Source organism: Orcinus orca, chromosome 20 (genome assembly GCF_937001465.1).
Source record: "Orcinus orca chromosome 20, mOrcOrc1.1, whole genome shotgun sequence".
Taxonomy (NCBI): Eukaryota; Metazoa; Chordata; class Mammalia; order Artiodactyla; family Delphinidae; genus Orcinus; species Orcinus orca.
Genome location: NC_064578.1, coordinates 18,840,397 through 18,862,682, shown reverse-complemented (window position 1 = coordinate 18,862,682; position 22,286 = coordinate 18,840,397). Strand labels below are relative to the sequence as shown.

Here is a 22,286-nt window from a genome sequence, read left to right as displayed (position 1 = left end):
AGTTCTGATTTTGGCTCCAAAAAAAACTCTGGTGGCTTGTTTTCTAAGGGAGAATTTAGCTAAAAACAGTGAGGTCCTCTGCCAGATATAAGAAATGTGTAAGATTTAAACCAGTTTTGTGAATAACTCTTTAATAACAAATATCCAGTCAGAGTTGAATCTCATTGTCTTGTGGCTTTTTTCTTTTTTAATAAATTTATTTCTTTATTTTTGGCTGCGTTGGGTCTTCATTGCTACGAGCGGGGGCTACTCTTTGTTGCGGTGTGTGGGCTTCTTGTTGCGGAGCACAGGCTCTAGAGCGCAGGCTCAGTAGTTGTGGTGCACAGGCTTAGTTGCTCCGTGGCATGTGGGGTCTTCCCGGACCAGGGCTCGAACCCATGTCCCCTGCATTGGCAGGTGGACTCTTAACCACTGTGCCACCAGGGAAGTCCCTTTAAAAAAAAAAAAAAAGATTTCATTTTATTTATTTTGGGCTGTGTTGGGTCTTAGTTGCTGCGTGCGAGCTTTCTCTAGTTGTGGCGAGCGGGGGCTACTCTTCGTTGTGGTGCGCAGGCTTCTCCTTGCGGTGGCTACTCTGTGGCTCTAGGTGTATGGGCTTCAGTAGCTGTGGCACATGGGCTCTAGAGCACAGGCTCAGTAGTTGTGGTGCACGGGCTTAGTTGCTCTGTGGCATGTGGGATCTTCCCAGACCAGGGATCAAACCTGTGTCCCCTGCACTGGCAGGTGGATTCTTATCCACTGTGCCACCAGGGAAGTCCTCATGGCAATTTTTTAAACCATTTGTTGGTTTGAATCAGAATCCAAACAGGATCCATACACTGTGATTGCTGTATCTCTTAGGCCTCTTTTGTCTATATCAGAGTTTCTCAACCTCTGCACTATTGATTTTTGGGGACCATTAATTCTTTGCTGTGGAGGACTGACCTGTGCATAGCAGGATGTTTAGTAACATCTCTGGCCTCTGCCAGAGCATCTACTAGATACTGGTAGCACACCTGCTGCAGTAGTGACAACCAGAAATGTGTCCAGGCCTTGCCAGATGTCTCTTGGAGGCATAGTTACCCCAGGTTGAGAACCACTGATCTGTAGGTTCTCCCTCTACCCTTCCCATTTTTTTTTTCTCCTGGTGATTTATTTGCAGAAGAAACTGGGTAGTTATTCCTGCAGTTTCCTTCAGTCTGAATTTCATCCCTGTAGTATAATTTAATATCATCTGTCACCAGTTTCCTGTTAATTGGTAGTTGGATCTAGAGGCTTGATTCGTTTCAGATTTTTTTGTTTTGTTTGACAAGACTGCTTCATAGGTGGTATTCCATTCTTCCATCAGGAGGTAAATAATATCTGTTGTGTCTTTTTGTAATATTAACAACCACTGGTGCCTAATTCATTCATCAGGGGTCTTTTTTGTTTAAAATGTATATGTTTTCAATTAGGCAAATTTTATTTTATATAATAATCTGTGTTCTCCCTTAATAAAGGAAGGGGAAATGGAAGGTGAGGCGGTTGAAGCCATTGTGGAAGAGTCTGAAACTTTCATTAAAGGAAAGGAGAGAAAGACTTACCAGAGACGCCGGGAAGGGGGCCAAGAAGAGGACGCTTGCCACCTACCCCAGAACCAGACTGATGGGGGTGAGGTGGTCCAGGATGTCAATAGCAGTGTACAGATGGTAATGATGGAACAGCTGGATCCTACCCTTCTTCAGATGAAGACTGAAGTAATGGAGGGTGCAGTTGCTCCAGAAGCAGAGGCTGCTGTAGACGATACCCAGATTATAACCTTGCAGGTTGTAAATATGGAGGAACAGCCTATAAACATAGGAGAACTTCAGCTTGTGCAAGTACCCGTTCCCGTGACTGTACCTGTTGCTACCACTTCAGTAGAAGAACTTCAGGGGGCTTATGAGAATGAAGTGTCTAAAGAGGGCCTTGCAGAAAGTGAACCCATGATATGTCACACCTTACCTTTGCCTGAAGGGTTTCAAGTGGTAAAAGTGGGGGCCAATGGAGAGGTGGAGACGCTAGAGCAAGGGGAACTTCCGCCTCAGGAAGATCCTAGTTGGCAAAAAGACCCAGACTATCAACCACCAGCCAAAAAAACAAAGAAAACCAAAAAGAGCAAACTGCGTTACACGGAGGAGGGCAAAGATGTGGATGTGTCTGTGTACGATTTTGAGGAAGAGCAGCAGGAGGGTCTGCTGTCAGAGGTTAACGCAGAGAAAGTGGTTGGTAACATGAAGCCTCCAAAACCAACAAAAATTAAAAAGAAAGGTAAAATGAGTTTATCCATTATACTCTCATAAAACCTTTTCGGGATAAAGCACATAACACAGTGCCTGTGCAGGTTATTTTACATTAAATGCATTTATTTTAAAGATTGTGATGTGGGCGCCAGTCTAAAAGAAGTTTTTCCAGATTGAGTACTTCTTAAGTCCTGAAGAGAAAGAAGTAAATCTATTAGTGGCATGAGATAATTATAACTCAATGTGACTTAGTTGGCTTTAGTTATAAAAGGCTAATGAAATATATTTGTGGAAGTTTAAGATTAGGATTAATCTTAACACTTTGAAACCCTGCAACAAGTAAGTGTTTTATTTTGCACATAGGTGTAAAGAAGACATTCCAGTGTGAGCTTTGCAGTTACACATGTCCACGGCGTTCAAATTTGGATCGGCACATGAAAAGTCACACTGATGAGAGACCACACAAGTGCCATCTCTGTGGCAGGGCATTCAGGACAGTCACCCTTCTGAGGAATCACCTTAACACACACACAGGTGGGTGCTGGTTAAGAATGTTGGGGGTGGGGCTTCCCTGGTGGCACAGTGGTTGAGAGTCCGCCTGCCGATGCAGGGGACATGGGTTCGCGCCCCGGTCTGGGAAGATCCCACATGCCGCGGAGCGGCTGGGCCCGTGAGCCGTGGCCGCTGAGCCTGCGCGTCCGGAGCCTGTGCTCCGCAGCGGGAGAGGCCACAACAGTGAGAGGCCCGCGTACCGCAAAAAAAAAAAAAAAAAAAAGAATGTTGGGGGCTACAGCATAGCAAAGGTTTAAACTTGGGTTTTAAATATCATCTAAGCTGATTCCAGTGGGAATAAGAGTGGGAAGAATTTTTGTTCTTTCTTATGGTACCCTCTTTGTGATCTTGATTTATTGTAAGCAGATGGACTTAGTTATAGGCAAATGTAAAGAAAGTTTAGTGGAAAATAATCTAAATTTTATAAGGATGGTGATTCAGAAAAAGATTTTCTGTGGTAGTTAACCTATAATATTTCCCAAAGGTATCACCACTGTGTTGCTAAGGTTTTAACAGCAATGACAAAAACTAACCCCCCCTAAATTCCCAGGCAGTAATTGCCAGGCATTATGAGGAAGAACATTAGAAATAGAAATGAAATCCTACCTTTGTAAAAACTATGGTTTCTGGTTGTTTTACCTCAAAGAAGATAATTCATAATCCCAGAATGGAAAATTTAAGGCACCATTCCAGCAATTCAAACATTTATTTATTCATGGTCCACACATACTTAATACTCTAATATTAGCTTCATGTTGGCTGCAGTCATGTTCTGGGGTCACTAAAGAGGAGAGACTATGGGCTAAAGCTCTCTTTAGACTCTCTTCTGGGCTCTTTATACTTTTGGCGTTGGCATTTGGCTGCAAGTGCTAATAGAAACTTCTTTCACCTAGTTCTTCATGCAGAATAGCTTTCCTCTATCCAGATTCTCCACCTCGTTTTATATGATGATTCTTATTTTTTATTTGATGTGCTGTTTGTCTGATGAATGTGATCAAGTAGGGATTGGCCAATGAGCAGTATACTGTGCATTAGTATATTTGCTAATGTGACTTGGTCACTTTTCACCAACTACCTAGTTTCTACCCAGACACTTGATAATAATATTTTTTATTTGGTAGTTTGAAACCCTAGGGAAAGGGCATATGACTACATGAAAGCAGCTGGCCGCATTATAGGACTTGCCAGAATGGGAGTGCCTTGATGTGGGCGCTGCATGTCATGGTCTAGTCCTCAGCTTTGAAAATAAGAAATTCAGTGTGTCTGGTTATTCAGTAATGATTTGGCAGGACTAATTCATACTAACCAAATCCTCAAGAGTCAGATTCATATCAGAAAATCAGTTTATGTGGAAGAATATACCTTTTTATTTTCTAGATGCAGTCGTATTGCATTCTAGGGGGTGCCTTTGCCTATGTCAGGATGCTGTAGCAATTGAAGGGTGACTTGGTGAGCCATGGACCTTGAGCAGAGGGACGTAGGCAGTCATGTGGGTCAACCCGATGAAAACTCCTGTCCCACAGCAGTGTCCACTTCTTTCCTAATTGCCATGCTTATGTCTACCAGAGGCAGGCCTCTTTCTCTCTCCTAGATAATACTAGGTAAACATTGGAAATTCTTTGTTTTCAACTTACCTCGTCCTAATAGAAATGGATGTTGCTTTCCTTCTCTTGTTAGTCGTCGTTTTACTTACCTGTTTGTACCACCAGACTATACATTTTTCATAGATAAGAACTCTGTCCTTCACTCTTAATCCTCAGTGGTAGTAAAGAAGCAAATTGAGCAAATGAACATTCTTTGGAACTTTCTAGTTACTATCATATCCAATCACATTTCCCTCTCCAGTGTTTTCTCAATCTCTGGGAGAATCATTTCTGCAGATGGCTGGACCCATTCATTACATTGTGACTCTTCTTAATTCCACTCTCAAAAGTAGCCTTTGATTTTGGTGTTTGAGATTACCTTGCTGTTCACCCCTTACCCACAGCCCACAATTACAGATACTCCCTAGTTTCTAAATAATAACCTATGAAGGTAGCACTGTGTTCTACTGTCAGCTTTATCTCTTTATTATCATTATTACCTGGGCAGGATATTTTCAGTGCAGTGTTCAGAATATAAAGTGGCTAGAGAAGATCTACTAAAGTAATGTTATGTTATGGGGCTACTATGGGAAGACATATTAAAAACAGTAAGATTATCTCAGTGAAAGAAAAAACAAAACAAATATAGAGGGTATATTATTAGTTCATAAAAATATTTAAATATTCCATGATTTGACTTTCAGATCACAGAATATTAGATATTGATGTTTGAAAATGATCTGTTTAATCACATAACATAAAAGGCAATACTACTTTATAAAGCCTTTGATAAATCTCTAGAATACCTTATCAAACCAAATTTATACAGAAAACATGTTATTATATTTGTATTTTTTTTGAAGAAAAAGTTGGTCAATATGGACAGCCCAGTGGCCCTATATGTATAATCATAATAACAGTAAGATTTGATGTGCAAAAGGATCTTGAATCAAATAACTATTAATTCTGTGGCCTGTACTTGATAAAAATTGAGGTTTAAAGATGTTGTATATTTTTTAGAAGGGTTGAAACAGAATGGTGTTTCTGTTAACCTTTAATCCATAGTGACCAGAATATTCACAAAATAGGGGTAAAAGATATTTTGTATTCAAAGGCAGCATACTCAAATGGATAATTAAGAGAAACTAAATGTTTGGCATGTGTTTCTAATATTTTGGGGTTAATGTTGTAGAGTCAGCTGGGCTCACCCATAGTTTTTGGAGCTACTCTCAGGGAGGGTTGATGAGATGACCAGGATCCAACCTCATGTAGCAGTTGTGTCACACATTGAACTCTGTAATTAACTGTGCCCTTAATCTTGTCTTTCTTTTATACCCTCCTTTCTCTAGGTACTCGTCCTCACAAGTGCCCAGACTGCGACATGGCCTTTGTGACTAGTGGAGAATTGGTGCGGCATCGTCGTTACAAACACACCCATGAGAAGCCATTTAAGTGTTCCATGTGCGATTACGCCAGTGTAGAAGTGAGTATTCAGCTCCTTGTTGGTTCCTCTCTGAAGATCATCATGATTCCAGTATGAACTGTCCTCATACTGACTTAATACAAGATAGAAAATCTTGCTAGATTACTACACTCGCACTCCCCCTCCCTACCACCAAAAAAAAAAAAACCTGTAATGAGTGTGAAAGGTTTTCCCATTAAAAAAAGAGCAGTAACGGGACTTCCCTGGTGGCGCAGTGGATAAGGCCCAGGTTCGATCCCTGGTCAGGGAACTAGATCCCACATGCATGCCGCAACTAAGACCCGCAACCAAAAAAAAACAAAAACAAAAAGGAGCAATAGGAACTTCCCTGGTGGCACAGTGGTTAAGAACCTGCCTGCCAATGCAGGGGACACAGGTTCGAGCCCTGGTTCAGGAAGACCCACCACAACCCCACATGCCTTGGAGCAACTGCGCCCATGTGCCACAACTACTGAGCCTGCGCTCTAGAGCCCACACGCCACAACTGTTGAAGCCTGCGCACTCTAGGGCCCACGTGCTGCAGCTACTGAGTCCGTGTGCTGCAACTACTGAAGCCCGCGCATGTAGAGCCCGTGCTCCACAATGAGAAGCCACTGCAATGAGAAGCCCGCGCACTACAACGAAGAGTAGCCCTCGCTCGCCACAATTAGAGAAAGCCCACACGCAGCAACAAAGATCCAACGCAGCCAAAATATAATTAATTAATTAATTATTTTAAAATCATCTAATAAAACAGAGCACTGATCCACATATTATTACAGGCAAGTTCTACCAAACTTCAAAGAAGTGAGTAACTATACCAAGAGCACTTCAAAATGGAAGATTTTAGGGACTTCCCTAGTGCTCCAGTGGCTAAGATTCTGCGCTCCCAATGCAGGGGGCCTGGGCTCCATCCCTGGTGAGGGAACTAGATCCCACATGCTTCAACTAAAAGATCCCACATGCTGCAACTAAAAGATCCTGTGTGCCATAATGAAGGTCCTGTGTGCCACAACTAAGATCCTACGTGCTGCAACTAAGGCCCATCAGCTAGCTAGCTAGCTAGCTTGCTTGCTTGCTTTATTTATCACCTTTATTATTTGAGGCTACGCTGTTACCAAAACTGGATAAGGATACTTCCAAAAGAAAACTGTTTCTGTTTCTCACAGGAAAACCAAAATTCTAAGTGAATTAACAAACCAAATTTGGTAATAGATTTAAAAAATAAGTGATTACTAAATAGAATGTATCTAAAATGCAAGAATAATTCAGCATTAGGATATTATTGGTTTGTACTACACTGAGAGATTAAAGAAAAACCATATCATTTCTATAGGTTATTGAAAAATCATAAAATTTAATACTTATTACTGTTTAGAGTTCTAGCAAGTCAAGAGTAGAAAAAAATATCTTTAGGGACTTCCCTGGTGGCGCAGTGGTTAAGAATCTGCCTGCCAATGCAGGGAACACTGGTTCAGCCCTGGTCCAGGGAGATCCCACATGCCGCAGAGCAACTAAGTCTGCACACTGCAACAAAGAGCAGCCCCCACTCACTGCAACTAGAGAAAGCCCGTGCAGCAACGAAGACCCAATGCAGCCCAAAAAAAAAAAAATTTATTATAAGGAGTATATACTGGAAACCTATAGTAAACCCAGCCTAATTAACTCTGAAACACTGGAAGTATTCCCATTAAACTTTGGAACAAGATTTCCATTCCTACTGTTACCATTTCAACATTGTATTGGAAATCCTAGCTAATAGTATAAAATAATAAATGAATTATAAATGGAAAGACAAAACTGTCATGTCTTGCAGACATATTTGCTTACATAGAAAATTCAAGAGTATTGGCTGAAAAACCTAAAGCAGTAAGAGTTCATTTGGGTGGTCAGATCCAAGATAAATACACAAGAATCAGTGACTTATTTATACAATATCAATAGTAGGAAACAGGTTCAAACTCTTAACAGCAATAAAATGACCTAGGGATAAACTGAACAGCAAAAAACATCTGATACCTACCTGTAAGAGGAAAACGTCTCACATTTTTCCAAAGAACATAAATAAATACACATTTCAGCTTGATTCTAAATTTCAGCTGGAAGAGTAAATATGAATGACTAAGAAAATTTTGAAAAACGAATGAGGGGCTTGGGCTTCCCTGGTGGCTCAGTGGTTAAGAATCCACCTGCCAATGCATGGGACACGGGTTTGAGCCCTGGTCTGGGGAGATCCCACATGCCGTGGAGCAACTAAGTCTGTGCACCACAACTACTGAGCCTGCGCTCTAGATCCCATGAGCCACAACTACTGAGCCCACGTGCCACAACTACTGAAGCCTGTGCACCTAGAGCCCATGCTCCACAAGAGAAGCCACCGCAATGAGAAGCCTGCACACCACAACGAAGAGTAGCCCCCACTCGCCACAACTAGAGAAAGCCCGCACACAGCAATGAAGACCCAATGCAGCCATAAATAAATGAATAAATAAATTTAAAAAACAAAAAAAAGAATGAGGGGCTTGTGCTATTGGCTGTTTGAAAACTATATGGTAAATGAAGACTGTGATATTGGAGCAGGAATAAACAAATAGTTTGTTGAAAAAGAATAGATCCTTGTGTATATAGGAATTTAATATATGATAAATAGGCAAGTTTTGGAAAGAGAATTATTCAGTAATGCTGTTGGGACCATTCTTTAGCCTTACAGTGTGTGGAATTTGACTATATAGCACTTAGAAATACAGGGAGATTTTAATGTAAAAATTGGAACACTTTTTAAAATTTTCAAAGGAAACATTAGTGTTCAAAACACTTCTTAGAGTCAAGTTTGAAAGTCACTGTTCTGTTGGAAAGGTACTTAATGAAAGATGAAAAGCATAAGTCCATAGTGAGGAAGGTGAGAGGCCCCTGGTGCCTGGTCTGTTAGGGAAGTGCTGATGATAGGAAGAGAGACTTAAGGGAATTAATGCATTTATTAACTTGGATTCAAAATTTGTTAGAAAATTGATCCATAAATAAGCATGGATTATTTTTAAACTATTATGGAAAATTTCAAACATATGTAGAAGTAGATAGACTAGTATAATACACCCCCATGTGCCTATCACCCAGCCTAACAGTTAATAATAGCCCATCTTGACTCATCTATGCCCCTATCCATTTTACCCTTTTCCCTTGGATTATGATAGGGATTTGAGAGGCAACAGTTAGAAATAATGAGGAGGAAGAAATACTGTCTTTTAGACTTCTTCTGTATTATGAACTGCAGTGTCCAAAAAATAAGCTTTTGTGCCTGACCCACAGTATTCTCATGTCACAATCTATGTTAACGAAAGTTTAAGAGGTTCGGTTGCTTTTGTGTTTCAGGTCAGCAAATTAAAACGTCACATTCGCTCTCACACTGGAGAGCGTCCTTTCCAGTGCAGCTTATGCAGTTACGCCAGCAGGGACACATACAAGCTGAAAAGGCACATGAGAACCCATTCAGGTAGGACTTCTCCCTTCCTCGTATTAATGAACCGCTTTTTAGTGGATCCCGTGGGACCCTGTGAACCACCACATGCCCCTATTAGTTACCCGAATGGAAGCTGGCATGAAAGTAGTATATAATTGATAAATGCTTCTCTGGCATATCCTTGGAGTTCATTGCTCTGAATATACATTGGAGAATGGAAAGTTTTTACTGTTAGAAGAAGTCTGGGTAGGTTACATAAGTAACCCAACTTGTCAGTTTTCCAGAGTACTCTCTTTTCCTAAAAAGAAAATCTTGCAGGTCCTCCTGTCATCCCGTCTGCTTTCCCCCAAAGGTAAGTACTGCTGTAGGAACTACTCTTACTAAAATGTGAAGGACTCCGTGGCAGAGCTGGGCAAAGCAGAGGTGGTGGCCATAGTTTGGGACTTCTTTTCCATCTCTGAAGATAGGCATGAGCCAGGCAGTGGGCCTGAGCCTCATCCTTCCTAAATTAAGAACTGTAGATTCTCTGTGGATTAGCACATCTGCCACCTGGATTACCCTCCAATTAAATGATAGTATTCAGTTATTTCATCTAAGTTGTTCATTTTGTATTTCCTTTTAAGGGGAAAAACCTTATGAATGTTATATTTGTCATGCACGGTTTACCCAAAGTGGTACCATGAAGATGCACATTTTACAGAAGCACACAGAAAATGTGGCCAAATTTCACTGTCCCCACTGTGACACTGTCATAGCCCGAAAAAGTGATTTGGGTAAGTAAATTAACTAGTGGCAAATGAAAAATATATTTTGACAAATTTGTGAGAATAATGGAGATCACAAATTACTTCCTTCATGTAAGTTTTGTGAATGTGAATGGCCTGCTGTTTAATAAAAGTCATTGCTTAGGTGCTAGTGATACTTTCTTCTGTCTTCTTTCTCTTACTGAAGCTAGGCTACAAGATTCTTCCCTGACTATAGCTCATCTATAAATTAATGGCAGCTGTAATGAGAGAAAACAGTATAATTAAAGCCCCCAAATAGAGAAGTGACATAGTATGATTCGAACTAAGGTCAGTTGACTTCAGGTTTTTTTCACAATATTTGTACTTTAGGTAATGGGACTGTTTTTATTGGTTTGTTGATAGCTATATATCTGTGCATAATTAAACTAGAGTTTATATAGAGGCAGAGTTTGGTGGTAGAAATTTTAGTATGACCCATATTCTTTTTAAAAAAAAAATTTATTTATCTATTTATTCATTTATTTGTGGCTGCGTTGTGTCTTCGTTGCTGCGCGCAGGCTTTTTCTAGTTGCAGCGAGTGGGGGCTACTCTTTGTTGCGGTGCGTGGGCCCCTAATTGCAGTGGCCTCTTCTGTTGCGGAGCACAGGCTCTAGGCATGCAGGCTTCAGTAGTTGTGGCATGCACGCTCGGTAGTTGTGGCTTGTGGGCTCTAGAGCTCAGGCTCAGTAGTTGTGGCTCACGGGCTTAGTTGCTCTGCGGCATGTGGGATCTTCCTGGACCAGGGCTCGAACCATGTCCCCTGCATTGGCATGCATGCAGATTCTTAACCACTGCACCACCAGGGAAGTCCCATACTGTGACCCATATTCTTAAAGATAAGGTCACCTGGATTTATCCCTTCGTTTTTATTATTTAAAAGAGATAAAAATATTGCCCCAGTCTGTTCTTTATCCAAAATTCATTGCTCCCTGAATAATAATAATAATATAAACTTAGATAAATTGTACTTTCCAGGTTGTCTTTTACTTTTATTTTACTTCTTTACTCATTTGATCTTCACAACTACCATATGAAGTCATCAAGGTATATTCTAGCTTTATAGATGATGAACAGATGTCTTGACCAAAGCTACACAACACAGCTTATGAGTGGCAAAGCTGGACTTGAGTCCTCTCGAACCCTCTAGAGCTGTTTCTCACACAGGGGAGTACATAAGTACCCAGGTCATATCAGGATCATACTGAGCCACAGCATAAACTTGGCCTGTCTTTCTGCAGCATTGGTTATACTCAGAAGGTTTTGAGTAAAGTTATCCAATTGAGCTGGTGTCTTAAAACATTTTTACGTTAATATGACTATATTGAACAAACTGTAGACTGACTAACGTTTTTAAGATGAAACTGTGAGCTTGAAGTAGAGGACTTTGGGCTCCACATAAGATCCAGTGGGTCATGTGTTCATCCTACTCTGCTCTTGAAAGGACTTTGTTAGAAAAAATTAAGAGGTACTGTCCTCAGGTAAATGAAAGAGTTTTACTGTTCGCACTGTATAGAAACTAAAACCTAAACCAGTAATATCTCATGGCAGTGTGTGAGCTGTTAGGCCCCTGTTTGAATTATTTAGTTTTTTTTTTAAGTTACTCACTTTCATGATGCGAATAAAAACCTTGAGTGTTTTATACTTGCATGAAACCCCTTAGACCCTGCATAACAAATTCTTTATGAGGCACTTAATTGCCTAGGAGCTGTCAAATAATAGTTATCTCCCAAAACTATTCCCAAACAAGTTTGTGTTCCCCAAAGCAGGTCTGATTTCACACTAATATGCAATAATTAAGATTCATCATTTTTGGGACACAGGAAAGCATGGAGAATCTTGACAGACCTACCAGAGTCAAGATTCACCTTCAAATACTTACTGCTCGAAGTCTTTTTTTTTTAACTGAGGTATAAGAATAATTCCTACTTTACAGAATCATTATTGTAAGTATTTAATAAGAATGTATGAAAGAAAGTCTTTAACTATTAAGTCTCTATCTGAGGACCAGAAGGGGAAAGTTGAGGCCTAAAAATTATTTGGAATAATATATGTGTGTATAAAAGGCCTTCATATAGTGAACATGTGTAGAGAGTTAAAAGTGAGCCATCCCTTTCCCCTACCTTATTTCCATTCCCCAGAATTGGCCCTCTTTAAGTTTGATGTGATATCACCTTGATTGAGCAGATTGGTAGCACCATAAATTCATGATCCCAAATGCAGCTGGGCTCCTGAATAATCCAGCTGTTTGTCCTCATCAATTGTGCTCGCATTCTCCTCAGCGAGTTTGTCCATTCATTCATTCATTCCACAAATGTTTGGGTGCCTGTGATGTGGGAGGTTCCATGACAGAGTAGAATAAATCATTGTTAACTTTCTTTAAACCTCTGATCTTCCTTCCCTTTTCTCTTTGCCTCCGTGGTCTCAGTATGTAACCTCTTTTCCTACTTCACAAAAAAATAAAGGCAACAGGTTGAAACTTCACATTTCCTGTTATCAGATGTGTAAATCTACCTGCATTCATCCTCTTTCCCCATCTGCTACTAGAGAGTTTGTGTCACTCTTCTTGTCTGTGGCCTGTCCCTTTGCCCTGATCCCACTCTCCTGTGTTCTTGGCAGCCTTTCCGTGGTCAGGTATCGCATCTTTACCTTCATTTTCATGTTCTCACTCCTTAATCTTTCGCCTCAACTCCAAATGTGCTTTCATCTCTCTTGTCTTTTTTTAAAAAAAGTCTTTCCCTTCTAGGTTTAACTCTTGTTTCCTTTCTAGCCAATGCTCATGAAGAGTTATATCCCTCACAGCCCTCTCTTCCTCAGCTTCTAGTTTCCTTCCCATCTGGCTTATACCCATCACTCTATAAAGTGACTGACTAAGATCACCAGTGACCCCACATTGCAGAATGCAGGAAACGTTCAACTCCCCCATCTGCCTTGATCTCTTAGCATCATTATTCATAGCGGGCTGCACCCTCCTCCTTAAAACACTGTCTTCCTTTGGCTTTCATGGCACTACATCCTGTTGGTTTTCTTCTGATTTCTCTGACTGTTCCTTCTCAGCCTTCTCTTGTTTTAATCCTTTTTCCTCTCACTGGCCTTAACTGTTAGGTTTCTTAAGGCATGACCCATACTGTTTCTTTCTTTGCCTTAGTGATTTCATCAGTTCTCTTGGTCTCACTCAAATCCTGCTCCAAATCTGTCCTCTGATTTACGCTTATGTACCCATCTATTCCTTGCCATCCCTATCCCTACTTGATATCATTGGCATTTCAACTTCAACATGTCCAAAACTGAAGGTCTAAAAGCCCTTTACTCCCTTGCCCCAGAGATAAACACAGCTTGGGCTTCAGCCTTGTTCCACTATTCCTTGTCTCAGTAAATGGCCCCACCATCTGCTCAGTTTTCCAAGCCAGAAACCTGGAGGTCGTTCCTGATACCCACGTTTCTCTTCCTCACTCTCTGGCCAGTCACTCAATCCTGTTGATTCAACTTCTTAGGTCTCTCATCACTCTTAGTTCTTCTCCTTCCCTCCATACCCACTGCCATCTCCTTTATCCAAACCACCACCTTCTTTCACCTATCCAGTTTCAACGTCTCAACTAGTCTCCCCACGTCTGTTATTCTTTTTATTCATTTTCTGTATAACAGCCAGAGTAATTATTTTAAGAAGCAGAAAGAAATGTATTCTTAACTCTTTGAAATGCTTGTTTGTGTTTTCACAAGTTGGACCGCGCTTTCTATTTTGCTTTCAGGTGTCCACTTGCGAAAGCAGCATTCCTACATTGAGCAGGGCAAGAAATGCCGATACTGCGATGCTGTGTTTCATGAGCGCTATGCCCTCATCCAGCACCAGAAGTCACATAAGAACGAGAAGCGCTTTAAGTGTGATCAGTGTGATTACGCTTGCAGACAGGTAGAGCCTTTCATAGTTAGAAAACGGTTGATGTCCCATTATTGTTAGGTTTTATCAGGGGGTTTTTATATACCTTGTATGGTGACTATTTTTAAGGATATTTTCAAACGTGGTTTATGAGATTGTCACCGAAGGTCCTACTTCTCGATTGTATCATGTCTGGTTCCAACTGACAGTTTTATTCAGTCACACCTTCCCCTACCCTCCACCTGCTCCAGGCAGACTGCTAGCTTTTCTCAAAACCATGGGAAGTAAGTCCCGGACTTGAGAGAAGGGAAGAATCTGGTTCTGGGGCCTGATGCTTGGGAGTGATCTACAGAAGCAGCCCAGCAGGAGTGAGCGTATCTGTCCTAGGATTTGGGGAAGCAGTTTTGTACCCCAGTATGGTTAACTTTATCCTCTCAATAAGCAGCTTTGAGCCTAGACCCTTGGGAGAGAAAGGTCTTGTCAGCTACACGCACACAGATGGTGGCTGAGGTAGCAGCCCTAGGACAGGCTCTGAGACCTTCCCCACCCCACTTTCTTTCAGGAGAGGCACATGATCATGCATAAGCGCACCCACACCGGGGAGAAGCCTTATGCCTGCAGCCACTGCGACAAGACCTTCCGCCAGAAACAGCTCCTTGACATGCACTTCAAACGCTATCATGACCCCAACTTTGTCCCCGCGGCCTTCGTCTGTTCTAAGTGTGGGAAAACATTTACACGCCGGGTAAGAGTCAGAACTTTACTTCCTGTCTTACAGTTCTTGATACCACGTTCTTGAGCTTCCACTGCAAAGCAGGGCAGTTTTTTCCACTGAGCTTATAAATATAGAGATGAACTGTCATTTGGAAAAGGGTCAGTCATCCCCACCTTGAGGTTTTCTGTCGTGAACCCTTCCACTGATGGGGAACTCAGTATATTTTTATTTATTTATTTATTTGGCCGCACCAGGTCTTAGTTGTGGCCTGCAGGATCTTTGTTGCAGCATGTGGGCTCTTTAGGTGCATCATGTGAACTCTTAGTTGTGGCATGTAGGATCTAGTTCTCTAACCAGGGATCGAACCCAGGCCCCCTGTTTTGGGAGTGTGGAATCTTAGCCCCTGGACCACCAGGGAAGTCCTGGGAACTCAGTACTTTTTTTTTTTAACAGTTCTGTCCTGGATCTTCACTTAGCGCCATGTTTGTCAGGTCTGCACAGGACAGGGAGGTTGGTCTGATTCTCCCCTGCTCAGAGGATCCAACCTCATCTTCTGAGCAACTCTCCTCTCTTGCCCACCCTTGTCTCTCTCCCTGCCCCCTCCAGATGGAGACCATTTCCTCTGATGGGGAGAGTATGTTCAGGACACATTTAGCAGATATTAGAACATTGAGACTTAATAGGATTCCCCCCCCAACACCCGCTGCCCCCCGGTTGTTTTTTTTATTAAACTAAAAGAGAACTTCCAATTTTAATCTTACCTTTTTTAGTAATGTGAAAGAGGGTTTTGTTCCTTTTGTTAGAATACCATGGCAAGACATGCTGATAATTGTGCTGGTCCAGATGGTGTAGAAGGGGAAAATGGAGGAGAAACGAAGAAGAGTAAACGTGGAAGGAAAAGAAAGATGCGCTCTAAAAAGGAAGACTCCTCTGACAGTGGTAAGTAACTTGTTTCTTGAGTTAGTTATACATGGCAGGTTTTGGTGCAGAGTTTCCAGTGTATTTACATATGGACATGCTGGGTTACAGAGATAAGCCAGTCTCTCATACTTCCTTTAAACCTCTAATCTTCCTGATGTGTGTATATATTTACAACAGCAGTTAGTTTATCCCTGGAGCAAATTTTCTTTTTTTTTCTTTTTTTTTTCTCATGGCATTCCATTGCTTGATAAGATATTATATATTATGTTCAGTTAAAGCCGAAGCAAAATTAATATCTTTACTCAATTTACTCAGATTAGTGATATTCTAAGGCCAGCAGAGTTTCTTTTCTATGTTCATAGCTTTTACATTTAGGAAGCTGGTCTAGATTTGAGCAGTGAATCTAATGGACATGAAGAAGGTTGCTTAAGCATCCTGACCAACTTCTGGTTTGACTGCCTGTGTCAGCCTAGCCTTGAGATGTGTTGATCAAATCCATGAAGGTCAGCCTTTCTCTTCCTACCTTAATCTCTCCATTTATAATTTAAAACTTTGCTTATTTTCCTACCATTGATGTTCTTTGGGGTGTTAGTCATGAAATCCAGACAGAAAGTATATGCGTTGTGGTGCTAGACTCATGAAAGGGGTGGCAAACAAAGGTGTTGGTAATGTAGGAATCACGTTTGATTATACAAACTTATTCCATAGTGTTAGGTTTTATAATGTGGATACTTGGGCTACTGGCAGCCAGTTAAGAAGTCACATCTGTGACTTAAAGATTTAAGGTTTTTGTGGAAAAGGATGTAGAGGGGTTTTGTTTTGGAGAATGCACTTATAGATGATGCCTAATGTATTTCTAAGGAGTTCTCATTTTGTCTTCTGCATTGCTTGTCAGTAGAAATAGTGGGGAAGGAAATGAAATTTCTGAAAATGTGTTAACTTATGTTACTTTATTGGTTTTATTATCAAACTTGTTCATGAAAGTACTAGGGTTTTTTTTGTTGTTTGTTTGTTTGTTTGCGGTACGCGGGCCTCTCACTGCTGTGGCCTCTCCCGTTGCGGAGCACAGGCTCCGGACGCGCAGGCTCAGCGGCCATGGCTCATGGGCCCAGCCGCTCCGCGGCATGTGGGATCTTCCTGGACCGGGGCACGAACCTGTGTCCCTTGCATCGGCAGGCGGACTCTCAACCACTGCGCCACCAGGGAAGCCCCAGTACTAGGTTTTTAATACTTAAATCTATAACAAAGTCCCTTTTGTTTTTTTATCTTAATAAAGACTTCACTTTTCTATTCAGAACTTTAACTGTTTCTGGGAGAATATTCATCTAAGCATAAGAGTAGTTTATTTTTTGCTGCCTTTTTTAGTAGAAAATCTATTTTAAGCAATATCTTCATTCACTCGGTTTTAAGTGAATGCCTCTTTTAAAATGTCACTTTGCTTAATTTTTATAAAGCTCATCACTCTCTACTGAGAATTTTGTGGGATCCCTTTGTTTGCCTAAGAAATTGAGTGGACTGTTGGGAGGTGCCAAGGAATGTCAGAGGGCCTCAAGTACCAGCAGAGATCCACAGATAACCTTGAGCTTCAGGATACCTGTAGTTGCTCTTCGTTGCAGAGCCTCCTACTCACAGACATTGTCCCATACCCTTTTTTCTTATGGTTCTTCCCTGTTCATTTCTGTGGTTCATCTCCCAACAAGACCAGTTCTATTCTCTAATTGTACTTTACCAGAAGCATCTTTCACCTGCAGAGTTTATTGACAGTTCCTAATAGGTTTCTACAGTTCCTCCTTTTGTCTTCTGCACTGCTGGTTTGTACAGCACAGTGTTTGGTTTTGGACCTCATACCTAGTGTCTCTCTTTTTTTTTTTGCGGTACGTGGGCCTCTCATTGTTGTGGCCTCTCCAGTTGCGGAGCACAGGCTCCAGACGCGCAGGCTCAGCGGCCATGGCTCACGGGCCTAGCCGCTTCGCGGCATGTGGGATCCTCCCAGACTGGGGCATGAACCCGCGTCCCCTGCATTGGCAGGCGGACTCTTAACCACTGCGCCACCAGGGAAGCTCCCTAGTATCTCTTTATCCCAGAATTTCTGGGCTGGTGAAGGCCACACAGTCATATTTGTTCCCTCCCAGAAGTTCTGCCTGTTGGCCATCGGCAGAAATTGACCAGCAGAGTCTACTGCTATTTTCAAAGGCTTTTTGCCAAAGTCTCTCCCAGCCAATAAGCCTTTGACCCTATTAACCTTCTTTATGTGCTTTTTCCCCCAATTCTGACTGAATTTGTTTAATATTCTAGGCATTGGGCCAACTTAGGCAATAGGGGGCTTGAATAACTTCAGCAGGAAAGCGTGTCGTCCTTGACACTCTGCCACGTACCAGTACGTTCCCCACATTTTCACTTAGGATTTCAGTCACTTGGCAAATAAGGCATTTTGTCCTGAAGATCAGGCATTTACCCACAGACTTCTAAATTTAAACATTTGGTGCTAGAGAAAGAGAATGTGCTTGTAACCTGCATTTCTTGGAGGAAGGCAGACGGGGTACATTTTGTGCCTTGGCAATGGGGGAGGGGTAGCAAGAACTCTTTGGTTGCCTATAGGTGTGGGCAGCAGAACAGCCCCAAACTGTGGTTAGTTGTGCCTTACAAATCACTTAGCTTCTCTCTATTTCTATAAAATGAGGGTAATATCTCTTACTTAATGAAGCCTAAATGGAATAATGGAGAATTTTTAAACTGTGATGTACAGTGTAAAAATCAACTGTGATTATGTAGTAGAATGTAAGTTACAGAGCACGATTACAGACATTATCTCAGTCCTTGTGATCCTTGGGAGTGCTTTAGAGATTACACAAGGAAACTGAGGTTCAGTGTGGTCATGGTCCCAGGTCACACACTTAGGAGATCTAAGACTCAAAGCCATATTATCAGGCTCCTCGTCAGTGTTCTTTCTATAGTAGTTCCCTCTCCTTTTATGTGATAATGGCAGTCGGGAGAAGGTAAGGGAGTTAAGAATGACCTGTTAGGTTTGGAACAGCTGGGAATTAAATTAAATCCCAAAACTTGGCCTTATGCTTTTCCTAGTAAATAGGACCTCACGGTGCTTCAAGAACTTCATACACACAGACATGCATGCACACCTTCTACCACTCTTCAGGGGTCCATATCAGGCTTAGTGTCCTGCTTTATCCTTGTGTAGTAGGTAGAGGGAACATTTGTTTCATTTTCAACTTAGAACACCATTTGTGGGTTTTTTTTATATAACTGGCATATTGTGGAGTTGCCTCTAAGAATTCAAAACTCAATATTCTGATATCTAAAGCTTAGAGAAAAAAGTAATATCCAGTCCACATAAAATATGAATAATAGTATTTGGGTTGATTTGCTTATTCTGCATCAATACCAGTGTACTCTGTTAACACTGATAACAAAAATTCCAGTGAAAGCATTTTTTAAATGGGCTTTTAACGATGAAAATAAATACGTAACTAGACTTCACAGAATATGTGATTATTTGTGTGTTATTTTTTCTTCCACCACTCTTCTCCTTGCCCCACTACCTCTTCTTCCTGATTTCATGAGAAGAAAATGCTGAGCCAGACCTGGATGACAATGAGGATGAGGAGGAGCCTGCCGTGGAGATTGAACCCGAGCCAGAGCCTCAGCCTGTGACCCCAGCCCCACCACCTGCCAAGAAGCGGAGAGGACGCCCCCCTGGCAGAACCAACCAGCCCAAACAGACCCAGCGTAAGTTGACTGTCTCAGCACAGCAGGCTGGCGTCCTCTCCTAACACGTGGGGAGGCCAGACAGGTCCTTATTCTTTGGGTAGATGGGAACTGAGCCATGAGAACAAATTAAGGTCACACTGGGAACAAACTCTCAGGAAGCGATTTTTTGGTTTTTACGGAGGAACATCTCTAGAGGCCTGTTAGGTTTCAGTAGGAGAAAATCCAGAGTAGAAGGGTACTTATGTTCTACAAGGTGGGTACTGTTAATGTGGGAGAGTTTTACAAAACAACCAGAGTCATAGTCAGCTGGCAAAATTGATGTGGTAATGAACGTAAAACAGCCAAATTTTAAAAGATAGAGGGAAAAAGCAATTTCTGAGCTGACACTGTCCCTCCTAAGAAATCCAGGCTGGTGGATTCTATTGCTGGCCTCCTGATTTATGAGAGGACACAGAGGAGGTGTTCACCCTCCACGTCACACCACGTAGCAGTCCTGTACGGGACGTGGCCCTTGTGACAGCAGGCTCTGCAGGGTCTCAGATCTCTGTCCTATTCATGAATCTCCTAAAAGCTGGCAATTTTTTTTCTTTCTTTAACAAATACAGGGTTTCATCTATTTTTTTAACATGCTCCCTGAGCCCCGTGTCCAGATGTCTTATTGCAATGGGGTGGTTGACTCTAAAGATCCCGGGAACTATTTTGCCTACACACATTTGAGTGAGTGAACTGGCGGGAGGGCCCTGGGTGTTGGGAGGACTTCAGACTCAAAAATGTCAGGTTCTTTGCTATAGGTGGGTCATCTCTAAAACGGACCTACATCCCACACTCTGTGAAGTATTCCTAGTCCCGCACCATCTGCATTTTTTGCCTGTCTCACACACAGTATTATGAAGCCCAAATTTATGACATTTAAACTCAAATTTATGAGTTTTTTAATACGCAATTTGGGAGTCATATGAAGAGGAGTGTCAACATTTTGTTCTTTGATAGTATCTAGAGTAGTGGGGCTTTGTGTATGGCCGCATTTTAGGTTATTAGGTCTTTTTGATTGACTTTCTCTGTATCGAATCTAAGGCTTTCCTGTGTTGCTGACATTCATTTAGTGTCAAGTCTGAAAAGACCCTTGCAATCCTTGGGGGCTTTAATGGAGCATTTGTTTTGTTCATGCTCTTCTTTGCCAGCAACAGCCATTATTCAGGTCGAAGACCAGAATACAGGTGCAATTGAGAACATTATAGTTGAAGTCAAAAAAGAGCCAGACGCAGAGCCCGCAGAGGGGGAGGAAGAGGAGCCCCAGCCAGCCGCCACAGACGCCCCCAACGGAGACCTCACGCCCGAGATGATCCTCAGCATGATGGACCGGTGATGGCGGGGCCTCGCTCGTTGCCAGGACTGCTCTGGGCTGTGTTTAAACGGCCCGCATCTTAATTTTTCTCCCTTCTTTCTTCTTTTGGCTTTGGGAAAAGCATCATTTTACCAAACATACTGAGAACTAAAACTTCAAGGATGATGTTAGAAAAATGTGATTTAACTAGAACTTGCTGTTTGATGTTAGCAAATAATGGAATGTTCTGAGTCCCTGAGGGTTTACTGTGAAGTGCTGAGGACAGTGTTGACGCCTAACTGGTTTTCTTAGATGGAAACAGAGACATTGAACCCTCTCTCTTGCTATGGTAAACCACTCCAGAAACCACCACTGGGTTTCCCAGAGTTCTATGGTCTTCTTCCCAGGAGAGTTTTTAATTGTAAATGCAGACTTGGGAAGGACTTAGACTTTTAAACTGGTTTTTGCTTTTGCTTTGCCCTGACTCTCTTTGCTTGGAGTCAGTTGCACACCAGTAGTATGGCATGCTACGATTGGTTTCTGTCCTGAAGACTTTGCCTCTTTCTTGGCAAAGTTTCTGGTATGGTCAAGCTTGTAAATAACTTTTTTTACATTTTAATCTTTTCCATTAATTAAGAGGTTGAAAAGTGCAGTGTAAGAAAACCCAGCATTTTAATTACTTGCAAATTAAGTTTCCACAGACTGTAGTATGTAAATGTTGACAAGGAATTGGATCACAATCATGTAGCAGAATGGCACCCAGACTGCTGCCCGCTAGTGACGGACACCCACATGGAAGATCATAATTTTCCAGCCCATGGAGCCAGCATTTGAACCTTGTACAATTAACTTTGTTATGATTTCCCATCTACATTTTCTTTGCTTTGTTTGTAGCTGAATTTTGTGTTTTATACATCCTCTGTTAAAGCAGAAGGGTGATTATGAGTGGGTCACAGCAGCTCTTAAAAGCTGGGCCAGAAAATTTCACTAGGTCAGTAATTTAAACTTTGAATCTTCAAAAAATAATAATGTGAAGCAAAACCAACTAAAAAGTGATTCTTGCACATGAACTGTCACATGTTTAAAATGTGTTTTTTAGAGAGCCTCAGTCTTGCTGATTTCAAACACTTTTTTCTTCTGTGTATTGCTTTTAAGAGAGCCATCAGTTAGCTATCAGACTCTAGGTTGATGCATTTTGTACTTAGCTGTACTGTGTGATATTTTTCATTATTTTAGGACGCCAACATGAGACCTGTAATAAAATATGTAATGGGGTTGAAAGCTGGGGAGGAGGATCTACTGCTGTACAGCTAATAAATCATAACGGATTAACAAGTGCTCCAAACACTCCAACTTGTGTGATTCCTGCTTAACGAGGGGCCCAGAGGGGTCTATGTGCGTAGCCTCAGGCGGTGCAGGCCTCCTCACCCTTCAGACGCAAGCTATGTTTCCAGGATGACCACTTCCTCTCTAGCAAATGAGAGATGATCTTGGCAGGTGATGGAATATTGAGTGCATCCTGCTGCAAGTTTCAGTGCCCCAAAAGTGGTATGTGAGTAGAGAGGTGAGTGTATACAGCTGCCAGCCCCATGATCCAACTGAAGAGCCGGTTGCCTGTGGTAGAGCAGGTGGGTCACAGAGCTTAGA

General features: G+C 41.8%; 1 protein-coding gene across 3 annotated transcripts in view; it reads left to right on the top strand.

Annotated features, from left to right (window-relative positions):
* Nucleotides 1-21,986, top strand: part of CTCF (CCCTC-binding factor) — a 49,329-nt gene extending 27,343 nt beyond the window's left edge. For 2 of the 3 annotated variants that reach the window (XM_004280848.4, XM_033407688.2), the window contains 10 exons: nucleotides 1,479-2,268; nucleotides 2,604-2,774; nucleotides 5,725-5,858; nucleotides 9,207-9,327; nucleotides 9,918-10,067; nucleotides 13,826-13,986; nucleotides 14,516-14,698; nucleotides 15,472-15,607; nucleotides 19,172-19,333; nucleotides 20,497-21,986. In XM_004280848.4, coding sequence (XP_004280896.1) covers nucleotides 1,488-2,268; nucleotides 2,604-2,774; nucleotides 5,725-5,858; nucleotides 9,207-9,327; nucleotides 9,918-10,067; nucleotides 13,826-13,986; nucleotides 14,516-14,698; nucleotides 15,472-15,607; nucleotides 19,172-19,333; nucleotides 20,497-20,681 — 2,184 coding nt within the window. In that variant the 5' untranslated portion in view covers nucleotides 1,479-1,487 and the 3' untranslated portion in view covers nucleotides 20,682-21,986. The remainder of the gene's footprint in view (nucleotides 1-1,478; nucleotides 2,269-2,603; nucleotides 2,775-5,724; nucleotides 5,859-9,206; nucleotides 9,328-9,917; nucleotides 10,068-13,825; nucleotides 13,987-14,515; nucleotides 14,699-15,471; nucleotides 15,608-19,171; nucleotides 19,334-20,496) is intronic. The other variant, XM_033407689.2, reaches the window with a different exon arrangement.
* The last annotated feature ends 300 nt before the right edge of the window (nucleotides 21,987-22,286 follow it).